This window comes from Sorex araneus, chromosome 2 (assembly GCF_027595985.1).
Source record: "Sorex araneus isolate mSorAra2 chromosome 2, mSorAra2.pri, whole genome shotgun sequence".
Classification (NCBI taxonomy): Eukaryota; Metazoa; Chordata; class Mammalia; order Eulipotyphla; family Soricidae; genus Sorex; species Sorex araneus.
In genome coordinates this window covers 111,250,024-111,273,918 of record NC_073303.1, presented here as the reverse complement: position 1 = coordinate 111,273,918, position 23,895 = coordinate 111,250,024, and the positions used below count along the sequence as shown (strand labels likewise).

The window sequence follows — 23,895 nt, the reverse complement described above, 5'->3', positions numbered from 1 at the left end:
TACTCAGTACTTCTAAATACTGAGAAGACCTAAATTCCAATTCTGTTCTTGCCACCTAGGAGTTAGCAACAGTTAAACATGATCTGTTTAAAAATTTTTGTTTCACCATTTCCAAGCAAAAACTGTATGTTCCACACCCCCACTGAGCCTTATAGCACTGTAGCACTGTTGTCCCATTGCTCATCAATTTGCTCAAGCGGGCACCAGTAATGTCTCCATTGTGAGACTTGTTGTTACTGCTTTTGGCATATCGAATACGCCACGGGTAGCTTGCCAGGCTCTGCCATGCAGGCGGGATACTCTCGGTAGCTTGCCGGGCTCTCCGAGAGGGACGAAGGAATCGAACCCAGGTTGACTGCGTGCAAGGCAAACGCCCTATCTGCTGTGCTATTGCTCCAGCCCTGAGCTTTATCACTGTCACTGTCATCCCGTTGCTCATCAATTTGTTCGAGCGGGCACCAGTAACGTCTCTCACTGAGAGACTTATTGTTACTGTTTTTGGCATATCCAATACGCACGGGTAGCTTGCCAGGCTCTGATGCACGGGCTCGATACTCTCGGTAGCTTGCCAGGTTCTCTGAGAGGGGCGGAGGAATCAAACTCGGGTCAGCCGCGTGAAAGGCGAATGCCCGACCGCTGTGCTACCGCTCCAGCCCACCTGAGCTTTATAATGTATTTATTTTCCTTTTCCATTCCAAATGAAAAAACTGTATTAACAAGTACTTTGTGGTTCTTAAAAGCTGTTTCCAAAGTATGCAATCGGTCTGTTCACTTTTTTTTTCCTCAAATATCTGGGCCCTTTGCCTTTATAATGTTGGGGATTTGGGAGGAGGCGGACAGAGAGCAGGGGTTTCAGTCAGGTAAAGATATATTACCAGTCTATAGGCCCAAACAGTACCTCCCACACTTTAAGAGCAGCCTGATATTCTATGCAGGCATCACATGCATTCTGTGCCATTGGCCCATTGCTTCCGGAGTGCAGTTCTGTTATAGTACAGTGGGCTAGAACGGGAAATTGTCAGCTGCAATTCCTCTCTGTATCTCATTAGAGGTCTAGTTTTCCTTTAGTGCACATGAAGACCTTTCATTAGCTGTAATAGGTGCTGCATGCATCAAAGAGAAAAACAGACAGACCCTTAGCATTGTGACCTAGGTGATGAGGGTCTGAGGCCCCTTGCCTGTCAGGTGATATTCAGAGAAACACGAATGGATCAGGGAAAAAATGAAAACCTCTGCGACTGTTTTTGAAATGAAAACAAAAAACAAAAAACAAAAAACACCTCAACATGGAGTGGCAAGAACCAAAGCTGAAAAACCATGGGCAGATAGAATCTAGGAATGAGTTAAGAAAGTGAAAGCCAAATGACAAGATAAACAAAGGTGGAGAAAGATTACCCAGGGGATTTGACAAAATAAGAACCATTTCCAATACATACAAAGTAAAACATTGGCAAGAGAGACTATGGTTTGAGAAGAAAAGGCAAGGACCATTTACCGTCAGAAGCAGTAAACACTGCTGAAAGTTAAACAAATCCTTGCCTCCATGTCCACAAAGGAAGATGTATGATGCCAGAAATCCCTGCGCCCTGGAGAAGGGTCAACGAAAAAAATTATTACCGAAGAAAATAGAAGTGACACCTGAGTTTATGCCTTCAGGTTGACACGCATGCCAAAAGCAATAAGAATATTTTCCTACTGCAATCAATTCAACTTTAAATAAGCCACACTTGGGTATGTGGCCACCCTGCATTAACAGTCTGATGAAGAAGCAGTTGACTTTTGCCCAATCTCTTCACTTTTGTCCAAACAGCAAATTTCTGGGATTTTTAAAAAAGGAGGAGGAACAAACTGTCTTTACCTGTCTTTTCAGTACAGTATTAGTGGACTAGAATTTTATTATACTTATATTTTTTGAAGGGAAAGGAGGCTGCACACAAAAAAGAAACCAAGCTGGTAACTGCAGTCTATTGAAAAAAAGGCTTCCAACACATCCCGTAAGAAGCTTGGAATCTAGTATTCATCTAACACCCCCTCAAATTATGACCATTCCGGAGAATGCTTAAGACTCTGAGACAGAATCAATTTCACATAGATCCAATGGGAATCTAGCCACACTCAATGGGAAAACCAAAAATGGGTTGCCTAACTCACAGTTTTTGGAAACTCATGAGTACTTGGGTCCTCCTTGTTCCCAAAGTTTTGTTAAGCCACTGATACCAGTTGTTATATAGTCAGCTTATTTGAATCTCATGGCAACAGATGTTTAGCATACATCAGACACCCGTGGACAGACCCAGACAGCCCAAGTTGAAGGGAAAAGGAGTGGTTGTCGAAAGCAATGAACGTGGCTATTTCCATCACTGCCATTCTAAGTTCTACAGGAGCTGTGGTGTATATCTATATAAGAATGAAGCTCACAGTTGTTTTTTCTAGCAAATTCCAGTTCCCGAGGAGTTCTGGCTCCCCACCCCTCTATTCCCTTGACTCCAGCAATTTAGAGTCACCACCCAATAAGCAGGTTCCAACTGCAGCACTCTCAGGCAAGGAAAAGCAGAAATGATCTACTACGTTTCTCTGTTTTGTCAGTATTAATAGATCTAGATCTTTCTATACTTAATATATTTAATAACTGGTCATCTCTTTCATACAGGGCAAAAAGGGAAGTGAGCATCTGTTGAAATGGATCCAAGCCCTCTCCAAGGTACAATCCGATCGTACTTTTAGACATTTAGAGTTGTTTGCTAAAACAAACTACAACCATTTGGCATAATGGACACCTATCAACAAATACCTCTAATCCACTCCCAAGATTGAGCATAGAAATAGATGCTCAGTGAGAAGGAAAATACTTTGTAAAAATGTTGCATTATACACTTAGTTTGATGTGTACTATAAAAATAGGGCTTACAAAAGAATCCATGGGGCTGGAGCAATAGCACAGCAGGTAGGGCGTTTGCCTTGCACACAGCCAAACCCCAACCCTGGTTCGATTCCCAGCATCCCATATGGTCCCTCGAGCACCGCCAGGAGTAATTCCTGAATGCATGAGCCAGGGGTAACCCCTGTGCATCACCCCGGTGTGACCCAAAACAAATAAACAAAAAACAAGATTCCATGGACATTGGACGTATATCCATGGACCTATGTCAATGTTAGTGCAATATTTAAGCTCTTACATAAACTTCTAGATCTGTATTGAACTTTAATATCAGTCTGGTTTGAAAATGAAGCTATCCTAGCAACCTAAAGTCTGACACAACAGGGGCCAGTGTGATAGGACAGCAGGTAGGGATATTGTCTTGCATATGGCTGACCTGGGTTCGATCTCTGGCGTCCTATATGGACCCCTGAGCCAGCCAGGGGTAATTCCTGAGAACAGAACCAGAAGTAAGCCCTAAGCACTGCCAGATGTGCCATCTCCATTCACCCTCCCCCACCTCCCCCACAAAAAACACAAAGAATGTTACAAAAAAAAAAAAAATGGGGTCACAGAGATAGCACAGCGGGTAAGGTGCCTTTTGCCTCACATGCTATTGACCTGTGTTTGATCCCAATTATTCCATAACCTCCTGAGCACAGAGGCAGGAGTAAACGTTGAACATAGCTGGGTAAAATAAAATCATGTGTGAACAATTAACGTTTTTTTATGACACTAAAGTTAATGTTACATAAAGCCACTGTAGTTAACAGCAGATTAAGCACATCTCTACCTCCAACTCCTAAATATGGGGAAAACAAATAATATTTCAGTTATCATATTAAAATTAAAAAGGTACTTTTCACAGTCTAATGATATATTACTTCAGGTTATTTTCAATTAATATGTAATGTTTCAAGAATCATATGAAGATTATCAATGATTTGGGGTTAATGTCAAAGGTTTAATTTTCCATTCAATTAACAGATAGCATTTTCAGTCAATTTGTTCTGGGTAAGTGATTTATTAGACCTGGTGCTCAGTTTATGAGCTTTTTTTCCATTTCAACTTGAAGAAACTGCAAATATTTATAGAAGATGAACCACATGTATTTGTTCCTAAAAAATGTCAGAATATAGCACTCAAATCAAATGCTAACAGAAGCTATTCCCTAACACTACATACTGTGGAGATTTAATTTTCATTGACATGTTTTCCTAAACAGTTTTTCCCACTACAGTAATTCCTAACTCAAAAACTACTGAAATCTTCCCCTAAGTGAATACTCTGAATTATAGGTACCCAAAAAGCTCATATGGAATTTTTTTTTTCTTTTTGGGTCACACCCAGCGATGCACAGGGGTTACTCCTGGCTCATGCACTCAGAAATTACTCCTGGCAGTGCTCAGGGGACCATATGGGGCGCTGGGAATCGAACCCGGGTTGGCCGAGTGCAAGGGAAACACCTTACCTGCTGTGCTATCACTCCAGCCCCCTCATATGGAATTTAAGAGAGAATTACACCTTTAAAAACAGTACAACTGAATTATTAATCCTGTGCATTGAGGAAAACAGTAATCATGATTATTTTGTATTGATTTTTCTTCCTTGGAATCTTTAAGTGCACAGCAAGTCCAAATCTAGGCAATAAACAACTGTGGGCTCTGCTGTGCAATCCACGTGGGCATATTTTAACAACCAATTCTGTTTCTCAACAGATTCTCTCTGCCTGTCAATACAGCAATATGTATCGATTCAAATTAAAGAATCATAATGGTGACGGTAGAGTCTTTTTTGGAAAGCAATTTAGAAACACAGGTAAAAAGCCTAGTACTTCAATATGCCCTATAACTAGCAGGCCTACTTCTAAAATTCTACCCTGGAAAATTAATTACGTAGGTAAGTATTTCCATCTTAGAATGTCCAAAGTCTGCCAACATCCAACTATACAGGAGTGACAGTCAACCAATGTCTTATGTTCTCAATCAGAATTTTACCAAACTGAGTATTATCCCTTTCCCTTATCATCCCTCACCTGGGGATGGTGCTGGAACAATCCAGTAGTAGCACAGTAGTAGCATTAATTAAAATTTCTGTTTGTTTACTTAAGGCACATTTTCAAGAAGGTGCTACATCACATCCCCCTGCCCCACCCCACAAAGGGAGCAGTAGGCCAAATAAAGTTTGGGAACTGCTGTCCTTGACCTTAATCCCCAGCCGAACATCTATAAAGCTTGCACACATCCTTTAATACTCTTCCCCTTTTTGTCTTCTCACCTGAATGAGGAAGCAATAGATAGGAAGGTCCGGAAACTCATCTAAAAGGACAATCAAGGAAGAAGGACCAGGTTCCAATGTGGTCACCCGATCCCAGGGCTCTTGGGATACCTTCAAAATATGTTTTAAAAACATTTTAATTCCCCTTACTCTATATATCCATTCCACCTAAGTTTCTGGAAGTCAGGTTTTCAAGGTGTGAATTCCCCTATGAGTCTCTCAGGACACGCTCACTGACCTGACAGATCTCACTGATTTTGGCATTACATAAACAGCAGGATCTTCAGTCATCAAAGATTATCCAAATCTTCAGAAGTAAGAAGAATTCACAGTTGCGAGCTGGAGTGATAGTACAATGGATAGGGCATTTGCTTTGCACGCAGCCAACCTGGGTTCAATCTCTAGCATCCCTTATGGTCCACCAAGCAACACCAGGAGTAATTCCTTTGTGCAGAGCCAGAAGTAACCCCTGAGCATCACCAGGTATGACCCCGAAACCCAAAACAAACAAACAAAAGACCCAAAGAATTCGCAGTTGGTCTCTGGGTTGATGGAAATAGGAAACAGTAAACACACTGGGTGGTAGAACTGTGACTCTGCATGGGAAGCAAAGGTGATAGAGCCTTATTAAACCCGTTCTGTCTTTTGTGAATAAATCGGTAAAAGGTCATCTGAGGAGGTGAGAGGGGTTTGGGGTAAAGGTGAGAAAGCAGGTAGATATGTCTAAAATCAACGAGCAAGAACACAGGATAATTTTATTTTCACTTTATTATTGGATAGAAAGACTTTCCAATATACAAATGTTTTTCTTCCAAGAGTTGACTAAATGTGATTTTAAAAATCCACGTTAATTCCTTTTCTGGAAACATCTTTCTTAGTTGTTGTATTCTTGAAGAGCCTGGGCCATGAAGAGTTTGCCTAAATTTTGGGCCGTGAACTCCTTGATATTCTGACAGTAAGTGTTGATTTGGCCTGTGCATTTGGGACAGTAAGAGAGGTAAGAGAGAATCAGAATGTGCCACAAGTTAAAAACTATGCAGAAAATTAGTCCAAGAAAAAAAACAGAATTCAGAATTACTTTGATTCAAAGTGCTTTGAATCAAAAGTTTATAATCACTGATTCTTCTTTTCCACCAAAGATAATTAAGAATGGATGAATGTTGTTTAATAAGATGTCTTGCACACTTAGCTACACAGAGAATAATGAAAAATTACAATTTCTCAAAAGGCCATTTGCAGTAAGTACACATTGGCTGTACTTTACTCCAGTCAGGCCAACACTGTTCTAAGACCAGCAAGGAAACAGCACCAGCTGTCCTCAGCCAGGTAGAAAGGAAATAGCATATTGCAAAACCAACCCAGACCACCTGACCCCAAAGTGAAAAAGTACTGTTTATAGTCTGGAAATATGAAGGGTCGTTTCCCACAGCCAAGATAGAACAGGAGCATAGTTTACTTAAATAAAGAGCTCCATCACTGCTTCATATGTATTAAAACTAGCAATTGAATCTGATGCAACCATTTGCAACCATTTTATTTTTCAATAAGCATTAAGAAATACAGTTCAACTTGAAGTGGATCTTTAAGGAATGTGTCTCCATTTGCCAAATTTAATTTACATATATACTAGACAGTCTTAAAGGACTCTAGATTCACACACAACCCCTCCCCCACTGCCAACACACACATAAATTTACAAACAGTAGAAGGTCAGATTTTCTTTGAACAGGATTTTCACTCTAACAACGTTCTCACTGGCTGACTAAATTAAACATATTTAACAACATTTAAAAATAACTGAGGCTATTGTTCTTTTTAATTTTTAGGAATGTTATGTACTAAAAACTTAAAAAGTCCTAGCATAAGACACAAGATCTCTACTCTTAAAGCCAGTTTTAAATGATAAACGGAGCCCATGAAAATTTCGTCTCAAGTTAACATCATATTGCTGCAATTTCCCTACAAAAAAGAAAGGAAATACTTTCTGTCAAGTCAGAAAATTCAATTCAAATATTACAGATTTGGGCTCAGTGCAAAGCTAGAATGTGAAAAGTTAAGGGGCTTGAGCAAAATGATTGTTTGCATTATGAGACTGTAAACATTTATTCTTGGTTTCCATCAAAGATAACTCAAATAAAACCTTTCCACATTAGAATGCTTATACTGCTATCTCAGAAATGTTTAGATAAACACAGAGAGGCACTGAAAGACCTTCAGAAATAACAAAGACAGACAAATTCTTAAATTTCAGAAATTATAGCGGCTAGATTTAAATTCATCATTCAAACTATTTTAAATATGCCAGCTCCGACATTCCTCTGTTTGTAAATCTCTCTCTTCTGTTTCCGAAAGGCAGAAACAGCCAGTCGTGTTTGATACTGGCTAACCATACCTGCAATGAGCAGTGAATCCATCCTGGGCGGGGGCTGGGGGGGTTTAAAAAGTTTGGACAAATCCTCCTCGGGGAGTGGAGGTTCCCCTCGACTCTGCCGCTGCATATTCTCTTGCTGGCGACGCTGCTGATACTGAAATTCAGAGGGAAAATAATTTATTTCTGTCTACCTGCAGAGGAAAAAAATGATCGGTCTCTTTTAGGCAAATGGAAAAATTCCACTGCTTGGACTTCCAATCTCGGTTTTATAAATGGGAATATTTAGTAATTCCTGCTTTAAAAGTGGGGGGTGTAGACTAGGGGAAAAAATTCCTCTGTCTCAAACTCTGATGTCACTTTGAGATACGAGAGTCTGTAATGACTGGGGAAAATGAAACTGCTGGTGTGAGAAATGGGGCTTAAGAAGCAAAGCAGCTCATGATTCGTGAGTGAGAGACAATAAACTTTCCTTTGTTTGACGACAACAGTATTACAAGCACCATTCACCTTAATTTGTGGGCTAGGTGGGGATTTTGGGTTTTAGGTCATACCCAGTGGTGCTAAAGGCTTATTCCGGGCTTCACTCAGGGGTCAATCCTGGTAGTGCCAGGGGACCACTGTCTGGTGCTGAGGCTCGAACCAGGCCGCATCACATGCCAGGCAAGTGCTTTAACCCTTGTGCTATCTCTCGGCCCTTGTTGCAATTTTAATCTGAATTCATTTTAACAAATAAACTATCACATGGGAGAATCTTTCTGCTTCACCTGTGCTAACCTAAAGTAACAATAATAATGCTGATGCTATTATATATCACTATACTACTATCACTCTATGAAAAATTACCATTTTAAACTGCAAATCACCTGTGTTTTAGCTCTGTAACTAAGAGTGGCTATTAATCAAAATCATTTCTCCAAAACTTTCAAACTCTGGACTCTTAAGATTTCCTGAATTATAGCACAGTGGGTAGGGCGTTTGCCTTGTACGTGGCCAAACCGAGTTCGATTCCCAGCATCCCATATGGTCCCCCGAGCATCGCCAGGGTGATTCCTGAGTGCAGAGCCAGGAGTAACCCCTGTGCATTGCTGGGTGTGACCCAAAAAGAAAAAAAAAAAATTCCTGAATTAGGGGTCACAGTGATAATACAGTGGTAGGATGTTTTGCCTTGCACATGAACTACAGAGAGTATCTTGCCCGAAGGCAGAGCCTCACAAACCCGTAGCGTAATCGATGTGCCAAAATCTAACAAGTCTCACGATGGAGACGTTACTGGTGCCCGCTCGAGCAAATCGATGAGCAATGGGATGACAGTGACAGTGACTGCCAACCCAGGTTCAATCCCTGGCATCCCATAGGGTCCCCAAGAGCTGAGTGCAGAGCACTGCTGCACACAATGCTGGGTGTGACCCCAAAAGCCAAAAAAGATTCCCTGAATTAGGCCAGAGAAAATAGCGTGGAGTTCGGGTGCTTGCCTTGCACTCTACTGACCACGATTTTATCCACAGTAACACATATGATCCCCCTATCTCACCAGGAATGATCCCTAAGCATAAAGCCAAGGGTTCACCCTCAGCACAGTCAGGTGTCACCCAAAAGCAAAAAGAAAAAAACAAACTAGGATGTCAAGTTACAGTGAATAGTTCATGGACATGATTGCTTCCAGCAGCATGAGATAATAACCCACATAAAGTCTTACAGGCCAGGTAATAAGAAAGCATGGCGGGATAGTAAAAATTTTAGTCTCTGCATTCTTGTGACAATCAAGGGAAATGATAGTTCTTCCTAAAGAATTTTAATTTGCTCTGCAGATTTCTAAACTCATTACAGTGTACAAGAGTAGAAGTGACACAAATCTACAAAGGGCATGAAGGTTCTAGTAAGAATGCATAAATATGAAATGGAAAATTCTAGAACATACTAGTATTCTGCAAATATGTTCAACTGATTTTTAAATCAACAGCTTAAAAATTTAAAAATTTCGGGGCTGGAGTGATAGCACAGTGGGTAGGGCATTTGCCTTGCACGCAGCCGACCCAGGTTCGAATCCCAGCATCCCATATGGTCTCCTGAGCACCGCCAGGGGTGATTCCTGAGTGCATGAGCCAGGAGTGAGCCCTGTGCATCGCCGGGTGTGACCCAAAAAAAAAAAAAAAAAAAAAAAAATTTAAAAATTTTCTATTTGATACACTGAGTTGAGTCCTTTTTCCTAAATGAAGACTCAGCAGGAATCAAGCTGGGTTTTCGTCCTAGTTTATCAGAGATTTTCACCATCTTCTTGGCTGAGAGGGTACTTTATAGACTTATGTACATTTTAAAAATTCTAATTATGATAGGAGCAAATCATCATAAATTTCATGAACTATAAATGGGGTAGAAAAAGAATATAAATACAACACATCAAAACTGCTTCATAGCGCTTAGAATTCTGTATTTAATAACACCTAGTTTAAAACATAATTTAATGAACAGTGCAGTCATAAGCACTTCCCCAGATAAATATTTTGGAATCAAATTTTCTGTATCAATCAGGTACTAAGAGTGTTTCAGAACAATATAGTCTAAAAACAATATTCCAGAAGACCATGCAGCCTTTAGGCAACACTAATAAAATGTTAAACAGCCCTAACAGTATATATGTGCATATGAGAATATTCAGGTAATTCTAGAGGTTTTATCTGTATTTTACTATCTATTTCACAGCAGTTGGTCTATTATTCCCTATCAAAATCACTTGCTCTTAATCACAATTGCTCAGTTTTTTTAATGAACTGAAGATTGCTAACTATACTGCAATGAGCCACTACCAAACCAATTATAGTTAGTAAAGAAATGAGCTGTGACTCTAGAATCTCTTTGCCTCTGATTTTCTCAATAAATGTACCTCTTATTTGCATAACCTTGGCATTACAATCTGAGCTTAACATAACAGACCCTCCTTAAGGCAGGTATTAAGTACAACTAGTAAATAATACCTTAGGAACATATCCTGCAAAAAAAAATTTTTCTAATATGATATGAAGTTACTAGCAAGCAGTCAGTGTATTATCAGAAAATTTAGATCATTCTGAAGATGACTCTTGAAGTGTCACACTTAGAAAATAAATTCTATGTTTGATGAATTCTTCCATAATACCAACCTGATGTTTCTGCTGTTGCTGTTTACTCGTGTTTCTCATGTATGTGTTATATTTAACTATATCTTGGCTCATATCATCCACTCTGTCCATCAGCAGCTGTAGATTTTTCCCCAAATGATTGCTGAAATGTAAAGTAAATATGCTGACATGTCATATTTTAAAGTTATAGCTCTGGCACTCTCTGAATTCTGAGGTATCAAATGGATCTGACATTTGCCAAGTGAACAAGTGCACACATTCCGCACCCCCACCCAACTGCCCGGAAAAAAAAGCGGGGGGAGGGGACGACGACAGAGAGTTTTAGTTTATTATTGAACTTTTCAGATCAAACCCATAAGCATAACCATGAAGTATCAGAAACAGTCAGCTTCTTACCGTGGGAGCGTACAGCTGGCAGGTAGGAACTCTTACACACACCTAGCACAGTGTCTGTGTTCTGAGCAATGAAGTTCAATGTAAACCCATGTTCCTGGACCCTTTTCCTTATTAGTTGTCTCTGAGCACTTCTCCCCTGACCATCTGTATTCCAGAGCTTCCCCTCCCCCCCTCCAGAGTCAGGGACTGAAGTCAGAGCCCCACACAAGCAAGGCAAGTTGTTTCACCATTGAGTCACATCCCTAGACATCTCAATCAACAGTCACGGGAAAGGAGAATCTGTAAAGGGACTGATCTCCTGGTACACGAGTCCTTCCTCTCTCTAGCAAGGCTTCAAAAGAGCAACAGTAGCCCTTCCTCCACAAAGCCACATGAATAAAAGCACTCCTTTCCTCCTGCCCTTCCTAAATCTACGGTACAGTTTTCATTTCTTTTCCTCTTCAGAAACTTTTACTGCAGTTCATTTACCAAAGATCAGCTTCTGTTATGCTAATGGTTAGTTACAACCACCACCATAGTTCATTAATTTTTCTCAGTAACTATCTCCTATGTTGGTAAAGGCAGTTACTATACATATATGCTCTAAAATTCATTAGCTGAAACAGTACTCATTCATTCATCTGGAACAGATCATTGTTAAACACCTACTACATTTCAATCTCAGTGCAGGCAAACGGGGGACACAATAATGAATGAGACATTCACGGTTTTTAACTCAGCTTAGCACAGAGAAGGAAGAGGCAGAGAGACACCTAGACCCCATCAGATGGTAAGGTCAGGCTGTCTGAAGAAATGACAGTCCGAAAGACCACTCAGGCATGCAAGCACTTGTGAACAGAAGAAAGTACTAGTGCTGAGTCAAGCCTGCGATGGGCTACGTTCTTACGGGGGTTAAACGGAGACCTGGGACTACTGAGGCACAGTGACAAGCGAGGGAGGCCAGATCAATTAAGACTTTATTGTGGAGATTGAAATCCCCAGGCTTTCACAGAATCAGGGGTGGGCCACCTGCCCCCCAGCTCCCTGTACTTCCGGAAGCCCCCACAGTCATGCACATGACCCGCTGCCAGCTCCAGCTCCAAGTAAGCTCATTCACTGGCCATGATCCAGATTCTTATAAGTAAGTCTCAAAAGAGAGCAACAAATTGCAGAATTTTTTCCAGACCCTGCTCAAGGCACAAGGCTGAGTCCTTTAGGGTACCCCCCCCAGGGCAAGGGTGGGCACGGCGGGGGGTGGGGGTGGGGGGGGGTGGGTGGAGGGAGGGGGGAGGGTGAGCCCAGGGTGAGCCCAAACAACCCAGGCAGCTGAAAACCTCCCCACTCCACAACAGTCGCCATGCTCCGGGCTGGGACGAGCCTCATCCGGAAATTAATCTGTTGAAAAACTCAGATTAAGTTGTGGGTTTTATGACTGCAATCTCCATCCAGGCTTTCACGGAGTCAGGGAATGGGCGACCTCCTGGCATCTCCCTGTACTTATGGAAGCCCAAAGTCACCACCCAGTTAAAAAATTTAACTCCAGTTGTATCACCTGTTAAAAATTTTGAACTTTCAGGAGCACAATCTGCAACATCTCAAACTACAACACTGATAAACCAAGAGTAGCAAACCAGACTGGATGGGATGCAATGTAAGAAGAGACCAATCTCAATTAACAAAATAGAAGCACAGAAGGCTTAACCTGTAACAACATCTTTGAAATCTCTTACGCCAGGGCTTAAGAGTTTCATGGTGAGATACAACAATTCACTAACTTTCTTCTAAGGAAGCATTTTTTGGATCATTCTTTTAGCAAATTATTTTTAACAAGCACTATAAAATAAATGACTGAGGGTCTACTATGGCTGCAGGCTTAAGGGGTGGTTGGGAAACTGGAAATAATGGTGGGGGGAAGGTGGAATGGTGTTGGAACACTGAATGTCTGTAACAAATCATCATAAACAATTTCGTAAACCTCAGTGTTTATACAAAGTGTAAGGGGGGAGCAAGGTCTTGTTGCTGCGGAGCTGGAGGGACAGCTTATCAGGCTAACACGCTTCACAGGCAGACTTGGTTTGATCCCAAGCACTGTATGGTCTCTTAAGCACATCCCAGGAGTGAGTCCTGAGCACAGAACTGGGAGTAGCACCCCCAACCCCCTCCCTTGTCCCTGCATGACTACACAGAGCTGCCAAACAAAACAATGTCTATGGTACAGGGCCCCAGGACTGTACTGGGGGCAAGGCAGCCATCTTGCACGCAGCAAATGTGATTTTGGTTTGAATCCCTGGCACAACATGGTCTCCTGAGCAGAAAGCCTGAAATAAAGCTCCTAAGCAATGCTACACGTGACCCAAAGGTCCCTCACCACCCAGACAGTGGAGGGTGGGGGTGGGAGGCCTGGGGGCGGGGGTGGGGGAAGGGAAAGTCTACTACTGCGGAGTGTTGGCAAAAAAATGTGGAAAAAGTTGGCAACTCACACACTGTGGTAAGAATGGAAAATGGTAAACCACCATACCACCTTATAGAAGTTTGAAAGTCCTTGAAATATTAATCACCATGATCCCCAGCACCACAGCAGCAACAAAGACAAAATATGGAGTTACCATACAACCCAATAATTCTCCTCCAGTTATACCAAATACACACAAATATGTACATCTTAAGTTCATATCACATTTTTCAAGGGAGATGACAAACTTTCCTAAGAAAGACTACTTACTTTACAAATATTTCTGTATTTGTTGTGGGGAGTAGAAACAGAAGAGTGACAAATCTAAAGGGATACAAATGGTGCTAATACAAATGTGTGGTGCTGACCTCAAGAAGAGACCAGTGGCAATGTGCCTGCCTTGTACGCGTGACGCTGCAGGTTCCATCCCTGGCACATCGCAAATGCAAACTGCAATCCTGGAGACAAGGAGGAGTGTGCAAGGAGGCAAGAGCTACACCTGAACTCCTTTACTATTATCATTTATAGAGATGAGGAAGAAATAAATTAGGAATGGGAATGAAAGAAGACCCAATTCTAAAAATTCAGTACGGGTTCCTTATCCAATCTGAATCTTTAAATGAGTGTGGGGTGTGTGTGTGGGGGGGGAGGAGCCGTGTTGGGGAAGTGTGGTGTTCCTTTAATAGTGGAAACAACATAAAATCTGTGCTAACATGTGGGCATAGATGTTGTTATTCAAACACATCTTTAAATCCTGGACTTGAATTTAAATCTAAACTACCTATATAATCTTGGTGGGATGATTCAGTACAATGATTTAACCTGTCGAGGAATCAAGTATTTCATTCATATTAACTTTCACTCATATTTATCTTATTCCAGTGGAATTTTGTGAACCGCTTTAAGTTTTAAAATATTTCTTCTTCTCTGTAAACTCTGTAGATTAAGTATCCACTTCTGTTTTCTCCTAATTTCTTAATAGTCTGTTTTCAATTTACCCCACAGTAAGTGTTTGGACCAAAAGTGCCAGGTGAAAGATCCAGATTCATAAATTATACAATCATGCAACTTTAGGATTAAATCGTAACAATATATTATCTTCTCACATGCATTCTTTCAACACACAGGAGTGTATATGCCTACTGGACCAATCACTTCTGTTAGATACTAAAGACACTGTTGAACTCAAGCATTTTAGTGAAAAGAGAGGAATGTAAATAAACACAACACAAAGATGGTATAACTGCTATCATATACTCTACGAAAAAGACTGGGAAGATCAGGAGACTTTCCTGACCCTATGACACCAGATTACTGAATTTTAAAGAGGGGATGCAGATAAGGGAAGTGGGTGAGGACACCGCAGATACTGGGCAACCATATTCAGAGACTTTGGCATGGGCGTGTGAAAAAGCTAAGAACTACAAGGTCTGCAGTACACCAGGAGCAAGGAAAAAGGACAAGACTATGAAAAAAGGAACTACAAAACTAAAGAGACAAACAAACTCTTGGAAGAGGTGTGTGTGTGTGTGTGTGTGTGTGTGTGTGTGTGTGTGTGTGTGTGTGTTTCATTCTAAGGACAATGGAGAACCAGCCAAATATTTTAATCTAAGTAGTAATATGATCATACAATTTTCATTTAGCATGATCACCACAAGGAAAGGCTAAGAGCAGGAAGTTAGGAGACTGTGAAAGCAATCAGGAATAGAAATAATAAGGTCCAGGCCTAAGGTAGTCAAATACATAAAAGTGAGATGTTACTCCCAGGAATCTAAGTGTAGGAGGAAGACAGACTTGGAAAACACTAATATGAAGGGATGAGCAGAAGTGGGTTTACTGTGGCGAAAAGTAACCCAGAAGAGCTTCAATATTATGCGCTGAAAAACTTTTAAATGCTTTAGATTATCTATAGAATCCTGTGACAGAGTACCAATGAAGTATTCTATGAGTTTAATGAGAACTGTAATATACTATAAAATAGTCAGAATGGTTAGAAAAATACTAAAGGACGGGGTGGAGAGACAAGACGGGGGTGAAGCTGCTGGCGGTCCTCAATCCCCAGCACCACTCCTGGGAGGGTAGAGCCAGATGTGGGTACACCATATAGAAGTTTGAAAGTCCTTGAAATATTAATCACCATGATCCCCAGCACCACAGCAGCAACAAAGACAAAATATGGAGTTATCATACATCTGGCTCTACCCTCCCACCCCCTGCAAAAATAGAGAACAGAATGAATGCTAAGGATAGGATGGAAATGAACACGAACATGCATAAAATTCTACCAAGCTATGAAAGAGGAGACAATGAAACAGAGGTGAGCAGAGGCGCAATCAGAGCTAGAGTTTTTACAGCAGAAAGGTGTTCTTTATGTAATTTTGCTTTTGTTTAAGGGGAACAAGTTCAAATGTCTTTAGTCTCCGGACACATGAATGCTTAAGTATTTAAGGGGTTGAGAATTAAGACAGGGGTTAAGAGTTATACTTACATACTACTTTCAAATGTTTCAGGGAGAAAATCAGTCACAATTCTGTGTATAGAGTGGATACAAATGTGGCAAGGTATACAACTGAATCTAAGTAAAATCAAGGTAATCTAAGTAAAAAAAAAAGGTTTATGGGTGTTTTCTCCCACTTTTCTTAAGTGTTGTACAATGGAAATTAATGTTTTTATGGGAAAAGTGGGAAAACAGGTCTGTAAGTGGGAAGAACCAAAGCAATAAAGAAAAGCACCAGTATAAAAAAGAACCACAACTGTTAGATACCCCCAAACCCCAGCTAGATCTTATAGAGGAAGGGGAGGAGATGGATGGGGTTTGCCTAAGGGAAATACCCATTCTTTCATTTCACCCACCAGAAGAAGACTGGAGGCTTAAAGAGTTGGTTAAATACAAGAAATGACACAATTAACTGTACAATTGTCAAATAAATCATTTATGTAAGGGGAAAATGAATTCACTGAAGGCAAACCAGCAGCAATTCTGTGACTGGGTGATTAGTGGGGGGAGAAAGAATGGCAGCAGAGAGCGAGCGCCTCTGGGGCGGCCAGACCTTAACCGTGGAGGTGACTGCACTGGCCTTAGCCATGAGAAAGGTCATCTAGGGACAGACCCTCTCTCTTTACAAAGAATTATCTCCAACACAGAGTATCATCATTCTTCGTTTTAAGTATGTATGATTATAGTGAAGAAGAAGCAGTGATACAAGGACTTTAAGCATTTTGAAACACTTACGTTACTAAATGCCTATCAGAAACTATCTGATCAGATTATACTTTTCAAATATATAACTCAAAAGTCTGCACAGTAATGACCTTGAAGGGCAAATAAAATTTAGAATACATAACTATTTCACAAATAACATTCACAGGAAATCAGGTCCATTACCAACAGCAATTTTATGGAGATCTTTTCAGTACCAGTTCAATGAAAATACTGAAACAGAATTATTGTTAGGAGTTTGAAGAATATAAGCCTCTTTCTATTGCCAAGGAAACAAAGAACTGAAAACAGATAACTTAAACAGATGTGAGCTGAGACGGGGAGTGATATCTATTCTAGCCAAAGTATCAATCTTTATTATCTTTAATGTATGATGGATACCACCCTTTGCTTACTTATTTACAGAGAAAACAAAAACGATTGTTTTTATCATGTGTAAATACTGAAGGTCTGTGGAACACATTTTCAAAATTAAGAGGATATCATGAAATAAATTTTACTAGCACCTCCAGCTAGTGAAATTAATATTTAGAAACTTGTGAAATGAAAGAACATGTAGTATGATTCACTTACAGCATGAATCAAGTATATTAAGGAACCAGTAGTGTACATAGGTTGTAGAAAGCAAGGAAAAGCAAAATGTTTAAGTTACATAAGAATCATTTTGAATTATTTTGTTTCTTAGCAAATCTTCCATGGCGACATGTCCAATCACCATCATCACTTACAAAGTTAGAAATTAAAGTCTGACAGTGGGTTTGCCTTGCATGAAGCCAACCAGGGTTTGATTCCCAGATCCCATATGGCCCCCCCCCAGCACCACCAGGAATAATTCCTGAGTGTGTGAGCCAGGAGTAACCCCTGTGCAATGCTGGGTGTCACCCCCCAAAAGAAGAAAAGAAGAAAAAAAAGAAAAAGAAAGAAATTAAAGTCTGAGATACACAAAGGCTGTATTTCAGTAGTATGATGTGGGTCCATTCGAAGTTCATTAAAATAAGCACAGCTACGAGGTTGCTGTTCTGTTTGGTTTTTTTTTTTTGGGGGGGAGGGTTGGGGAGTTGCTTTTTTTCCCTCTAAACAGCAACACAAATTTAACTTTTACATAATTTCAACTGAGAAGCAAAAGACCTTTTCTTCCTAGTTCACATAAAATACAGAAGATAAAAACCATTAATAAAATATTTGCCTAGATCTTAGTTGCTATGGCAAATGGGGAACATGTTCTTGGCTGTTATAAATGCTGCTTTGGACAAACAGACATTACAGAGCAGCTCACTGGTGATGTGGAAGCACAGAAGGGCCGTGTTTGTTTTGCACGCTCAATAAAAGCAGCTTGGGAAAAGGTGAAGACATAAATTATATAAGCAAAAGCTTTCACATAGTAAATTTAGAATTACTATTGAACTATATACTTAATACATCAAATTTTAACCTTCCGTGCTGAAAAAGGTTCTTAGCTCAATGCTTTAAATACAGGTGTGCCGAGCGTGTTTTTTTAAGCAATAAAGAAAAATATGACCTTCTAAAAGAGACAAATTAAAGGGCTGTTATGAATACATGTTTGCAGTCAAACAATACTCTCTTCAGTGCCAAACACACCGAGCAGCCTGTCGCTTACTGCTCTGCGGACCATTCAGGGAGAAGGCGTCCCGGGGCGGTGCTGGGCTGCCCCGCTAGAAGGCCCTTCGAGCCTGGCCCTGGTCTGCCTGGAGCCTGAGCATGGAGTTCCCTGGCCTGTGTTTATGTCACTGGTCTTCTATCAAAGAAGCACAGGGGCAAGAGTGATAGTACAGTGGGCAGTGGCACCTGACCTAGCACACGGCCAACTCGGGTTCCATTCTTGGCACCCCATCAAGCTTCCTGCGTGAGCACAGGTGGGTGTGCTCCCTGCCAAAGTACCAAATCAGTATATGCTTCGGTACAAGCTTCTATCTAGCATCTAGAAATCTGATAAACAATTGAGCTTCTGCTCCAAATGAGATGCTCGAGAGGATGCCGTTTTGCTTTCAGTCCTCAACAAGTGCCCACCTTTGGCCTGACTTATTTCTGTTTATTTCCCGCTACCAAGCAGCTGCTAACCTTCTTCTGCCCTGAAATGATCACTGTGTTCAAATCAAAAGAGCAATTAAGAGAAGCTCTGAGTATGACTCTGTTCATATTTTTGCGAAGAGTAATAGATGGGGGCAAGAGAAGTATTAATTCCATTAAGAGAACAATTTACTTTGAAATATCTCTGTCAGCATTTTACCAATATAATAAATAATGCCTTAGCAGCTAGACGGCTAAAGCAGCCACGCTGAAGGAAATCATGTCAACGGTGTCTAAGACAGCAAAATCAGAGGCAGGTTCAGAAAACTGGAATTTTAATCTTAAATCCAAACTACTGGTAGAGTCTGCCTCTGAACAAAGGTATGTGCCAATAGTAAAAAAAAGCATTTTGGTTTTTCTCCTGGACATTAAATACGATGCCATAACTCTCTAAGGCCCGTGTACGATAAATGAAGCTCCGCCCCAAGCCCTACCCATGGGCTTTACCATATCAAAGCAAAAATGAAACTGCAAAGACAGCAAACGGCTTTTCATGATAGGAGCTATCAGTATTCAAACACTCGCAGTTCGGTGGGATTTTCCCCCAGAGATCTCAACAGAACCAGACAAGTACTACATGCTGTTACGTATGTCTCAGTAACCTCAAGACGTACTTAAAACTAATCCTTTGATTTGTTTCAGTGGTTAAAGTCTAAGTAAAAGTGCCTTTTACAAAAAAAACTTTAGAGACTTTTCACTAGGCAGGGTCACTTACCTGCTAGCCAGACTGAGCAATTCATGTTTATCGGCTACAGCAGACTTCTTCTCAAGCTCCCACATTAGTACATTGATCAGATGTGAATTTTTAATTATAATCGGTACTTCTTCAAACATGTACTCAAAGGTGATGCTTGCTTTTTTCAATCTGTGAAGCATATTAGAGTTATGTTAGTCTGAGGGCCAGACGGAAGTGTTAAATTGACTATTTTACTCATTTCCCCTAAGTACAGGTCCTTTGCAGAGTCGTTGTTTCATGAGCACTCTTTAAGGAGACAAACTAGAGATTTGCAGAACCAAGCATAAGTGATCTGAGTAACTAAAAATAATACAAATTGCAACGGTAACCTACAAAAGTTAAATTTTTGGCCAAAAATCAACAAACAAAAAAACCCCTCTTCTTTGCAATCAGGTAGCTTCAAAGCTTCATTGTGATTAAAATGGAAATGCCATAAAAAGTTATTCTTATAATCTAAAGCTAAAGTATATAAAATTAAAATCAAATATCAGGAAATATACTAGTTTTTGGCAGTATTCATTTTAACAGCTTACTAAAGAGATTAACAAGTGGAACACTCATAGTATACTCTGAATTCAATGACTCAGAACACAGCAACTTCTAATGCTTTAGTTAGAACTACCATATTCATCAACAGATCATAAACTAGCTCTTCTTTTAAATCCACTCTACCTTCATTTCTTTAGGAACCAAATGGTAAAAGAGTTATGAAGTGTCTGTTCAACATGAAGTCTAAGCCACCAACACTGATTTAAAAAAGAAACTAAAACTCATAATTACAGAAAATGGAAGAATCCTAAATATTTAAAATAAAACTTTTAATGCAGATATTCTAACCCTACTTATGATATAGGATCACAAAACAACTTTATTGTCTAATTTTCTTGTCATCCATGAAATATCAAATAAGGCACATTACATACTGAATCCTTAAAATGTTTCCACCCTACCATCTCGTATGAACCCGAAGTTCAGAAAATAAGATATCCAGTTGGCAAGCATTCAACACAGCACTTACAGACAGCAGTTGATCACTTGTTCTATCTCCTTTCATACAGTCATTTATTTAATCCTGAGGATCTAATTACTAACCACCCTAGCTGAACTCACCCTTAGTGAGAACAAATGAGACGTTCTGAAAAGAATTAAACATAGAAAGGCAGAAATCAAGTAGCACTCATCCACACAGAAAACTTCTCCTGTTCACCTGGCAAAAGCATTATCATACCACATTACCATACCACAGGAGTCAATAACTGTGGTAAACTAACCAAAAGAGACACATATTCAATCCTTTACCAGAGGATTCCAAATACTTACGCTTCAGGAGAAAAATCCTTCTCTTTACAAACTTCCATCAGTTTAGGGGTCAGTCTGTATGCCTTCAGTGAGAGAGACCCTTGGGCAGTTTTAATGGGATCTTAAACAAGGAAGAGAAAAACAGAAAAGTGTTTTTTTGTCACTACCAATTCTTGAATGACAAGGTTCTGGGCACATTCTATTATCAAAAAAAAAAAAAAACCTTTGTTAAATGAAGATTAAAAAAAAATAAGGACACAATTTGAAGCAGATCCAAACCAATACAGCAAACAGTAAGAGGGGGAATAGGAGGTGGGGGGAGGGTGGCAGGAACCAATTATACTACTCATAATAGAGGGAATAACTTCTTTCCATAAGAAACAAAAAGATTCAAAATACAGTCATTTTCAAATCTTTTCAGCTCAAACCAGCAATCTGGATGAAAATCAAATATATAAAATTGGTCTACGTATTAGACATCTTGATCATTAGCAGGAAAATATTAATGAATATTAAACAGGAAAATTCACAACATGCATTGTGCATAGTTCTATAGTTAAACTAATATAAAATGACGAGCCCTACAAATTAGATTTAGTGATCCTAATAATCTCTGTTCAAACTTTCAGTTAAAAACAGATTCTAAAAGCAGTATCACTGAAGTCAACGTGCTATCACAAAAGTGTCCTTTTAGTTTTACGGAAAGTAATTTTGTCAAGACTGCTTAAACACTCCATGAGTAAGGGAGCTTAGCGCTCACTGCATGATAACGGCTCCAGCATGCCAATATTCTCCTAAAACCTGTGTTAACATTCATGTTGTCTGAAACTTAACACAGTGAAACTTTTAGCAATAGGTGATAAAATGAAAACCAAAATAGACTGAAACAAGTGGAAAATTCATCAAGGTCTGATGATGCAATGTTTCCAGCCAATATAAGTACACTTTAACAACTTGTTCTTTACTGTAATCCAATTGTTAACATACTGAAACAATTTTGGGGCAGCTCATAAGATTGATCGTATTCATTAGTATTTTTTCTGACAGATACTCAGGACGTTACATTTACTTCTCAGCTGGAAACTATATCCAAGTCTGCCAGATATGGCAAACTGTGAGTGTTTGGGGAGGGGGAGGCTATAAAGCTGTTAAATTGCCTACAGTTCTGATACAGCACAGAACATCTGGTCTGGAGAGCTTGAGGAAACACCATTAAATAGGCCGAAAAGAAAAAAATCTTTGTGCTAAGAAACAGTCCAGGTTTTGTATGCTGCTGTCAGAGGTATAAAAAAAAAAAAAGAAAGAAAGAGAGGGGAAAAAAAAAAAAGAACTTGGCACGCCGTGTTATGATTGGTCAGTCACGTACAGAGCCAGACACTCTAGCAATTGGGGTTTGTTAGACATCTGGTCTAGTTCCACCAGCCCCTTCAAATGAGGGAGGGGAGATGGGGGAATAAAAATGAAGCAGCTACTCCAGCATTCCAAAATGTACACATCAGGGCTCTGATAGCAAGAAAAATAAACAGAAAGAAGGAAACGCTGTCTAGACTTAGCTGCTGCTGAGGCTGCTGCAGAAACAGGGTTGGTATTTACTTGAGAAGGCTTGCCAGGTTGCTCTGAGAGGCAAAAGACAGAAAGCAAAAATAGCTGTAATAATATTAAGGGAAGAAAAGAATAATAAAGGAACCTCCTACTGACCGTAAATGAGAACGACAGATTCTTCAATGGCATGCTGGTAACTGAACTGAGAATCCAAAAGTGCCCGGGTGACGAATGAGCCATAGTATGTGGACTGGTACCAGCCCACGTGGAGGTGGTCAATGTTTACGTGGCGCAGGCTCCGCATCATTTCCATCTGATACTGGACTAGACGGTGGGAAGGAGGAAGAAGAGAACTATTTAATGATACCACCAATATTAAAAACAAGCATTTCTGAAAGCAAAGTTTAATTACTTATTAGCTAAAAGGAGCATCTTCCCAGATTTGGAATGCATTTGGTTCAAACATGAAGAAAATAAAATTAAGACTTACAAATCACTGGAGCTTTCTTTTCATTATCATTAATGAAAACACATTTTGTGCAAAGGATTTAAAAACAGTATGACTCAAAAAAAATTAAAAAAATAAAAAATAAAAACACTGTATGACTCATCTAAACAAGTAATCAGTTATTAAATGTGGTCTTCAGTCTTTTCAAAACAAAAATTTAAGAAAAATTAGTATGATTACTAAACTGGTTAATTATAAGAAGTTTCATTTAAATTAGGAGAATAGTTATCAACGTCTTTTTTAATATAACCGTAAGAATGTGAGAAGTTAAACTATCAAGAGGGTTAATGGAGAAAACGATTAACAACCATAGTATTTAAATGTGAACAGGATATAGGCTGTAACTGATTTAAAATATAAGAATTCATTTCTCCCTTCATCTGGTGCCCCCTGCTGCATAAGCTAAATTTAAGTGAATTCTTTCTTCTCTGTGTTCCTTTGTATCAAGTAATAGACACTATTTTTTTTTCATTAGAATTGCTTTATTTTAATTGCCATATACAGGATGAAAGAGTTGGATGACTCTTACTTTTGTTAAAACTAATGACCATAATGTATATTATTAACTTAATACAGTATTACTAGAAAAATGAATGGTATTAATAAAACATTTGAAAAAATAATGTAGCCCAATGAGTAGTAAATATGTGAAAGCAAATATAGTCAACATAATATCCAAGCTCTTTCTATTGTAATGACTGTGTGAATAAACAGATTTGCGTTAACTCAGAATCTAAACATTTCATTAAAAAAAAAAAACCTCTTAATTAGGTTTTAACAAAAGTTCTATGCCTGTCATTTTCTTGGTTATAGCACTGTGGTTTTACAAAGCAAACAAGACTCCGGATCATAAAGTATAAAAGAACCTTCTTCCTCAGATGAACACATATAGACTTATTCCTAGGTAAAGAAATTATAAATCTGCCTGAAAGGTTACATTTCTCATAAAAAAAAAAAAGGCAGCCAACTCATCAATTACTCGAGAACTATGTTT

General features: G+C 39.6%; 1 protein-coding gene across 1 annotated transcript in view; it reads right to left on the bottom strand.

Moving 5' to 3' along the window:
* Positions 1-5,944: 5,944 nt before the first annotated feature.
* Positions 5,945-23,895, bottom strand: part of EIF3H (eukaryotic translation initiation factor 3 subunit H) — a 95,513-nt gene continuing 77,562 nt past the window's right edge. The window contains exons 3-8 of the mRNA XM_004607654.2: positions 22,550-22,717; positions 20,873-20,972; positions 19,532-19,681; positions 10,703-10,823; positions 7,587-7,719; positions 5,945-6,166 (exon numbers count right to left, since the gene is read on the bottom strand). Of these exons, the coding sequence (XP_004607711.1) occupies positions 6,069-6,166; positions 7,587-7,719; positions 10,703-10,823; positions 19,532-19,681; positions 20,873-20,972; positions 22,550-22,717 (770 nt within the window). The 3' untranslated portion in view covers positions 5,945-6,068. The remainder of the gene's footprint in view (positions 6,167-7,586; positions 7,720-10,702; positions 10,824-19,531; positions 19,682-20,872; positions 20,973-22,549; positions 22,718-23,895) is intronic.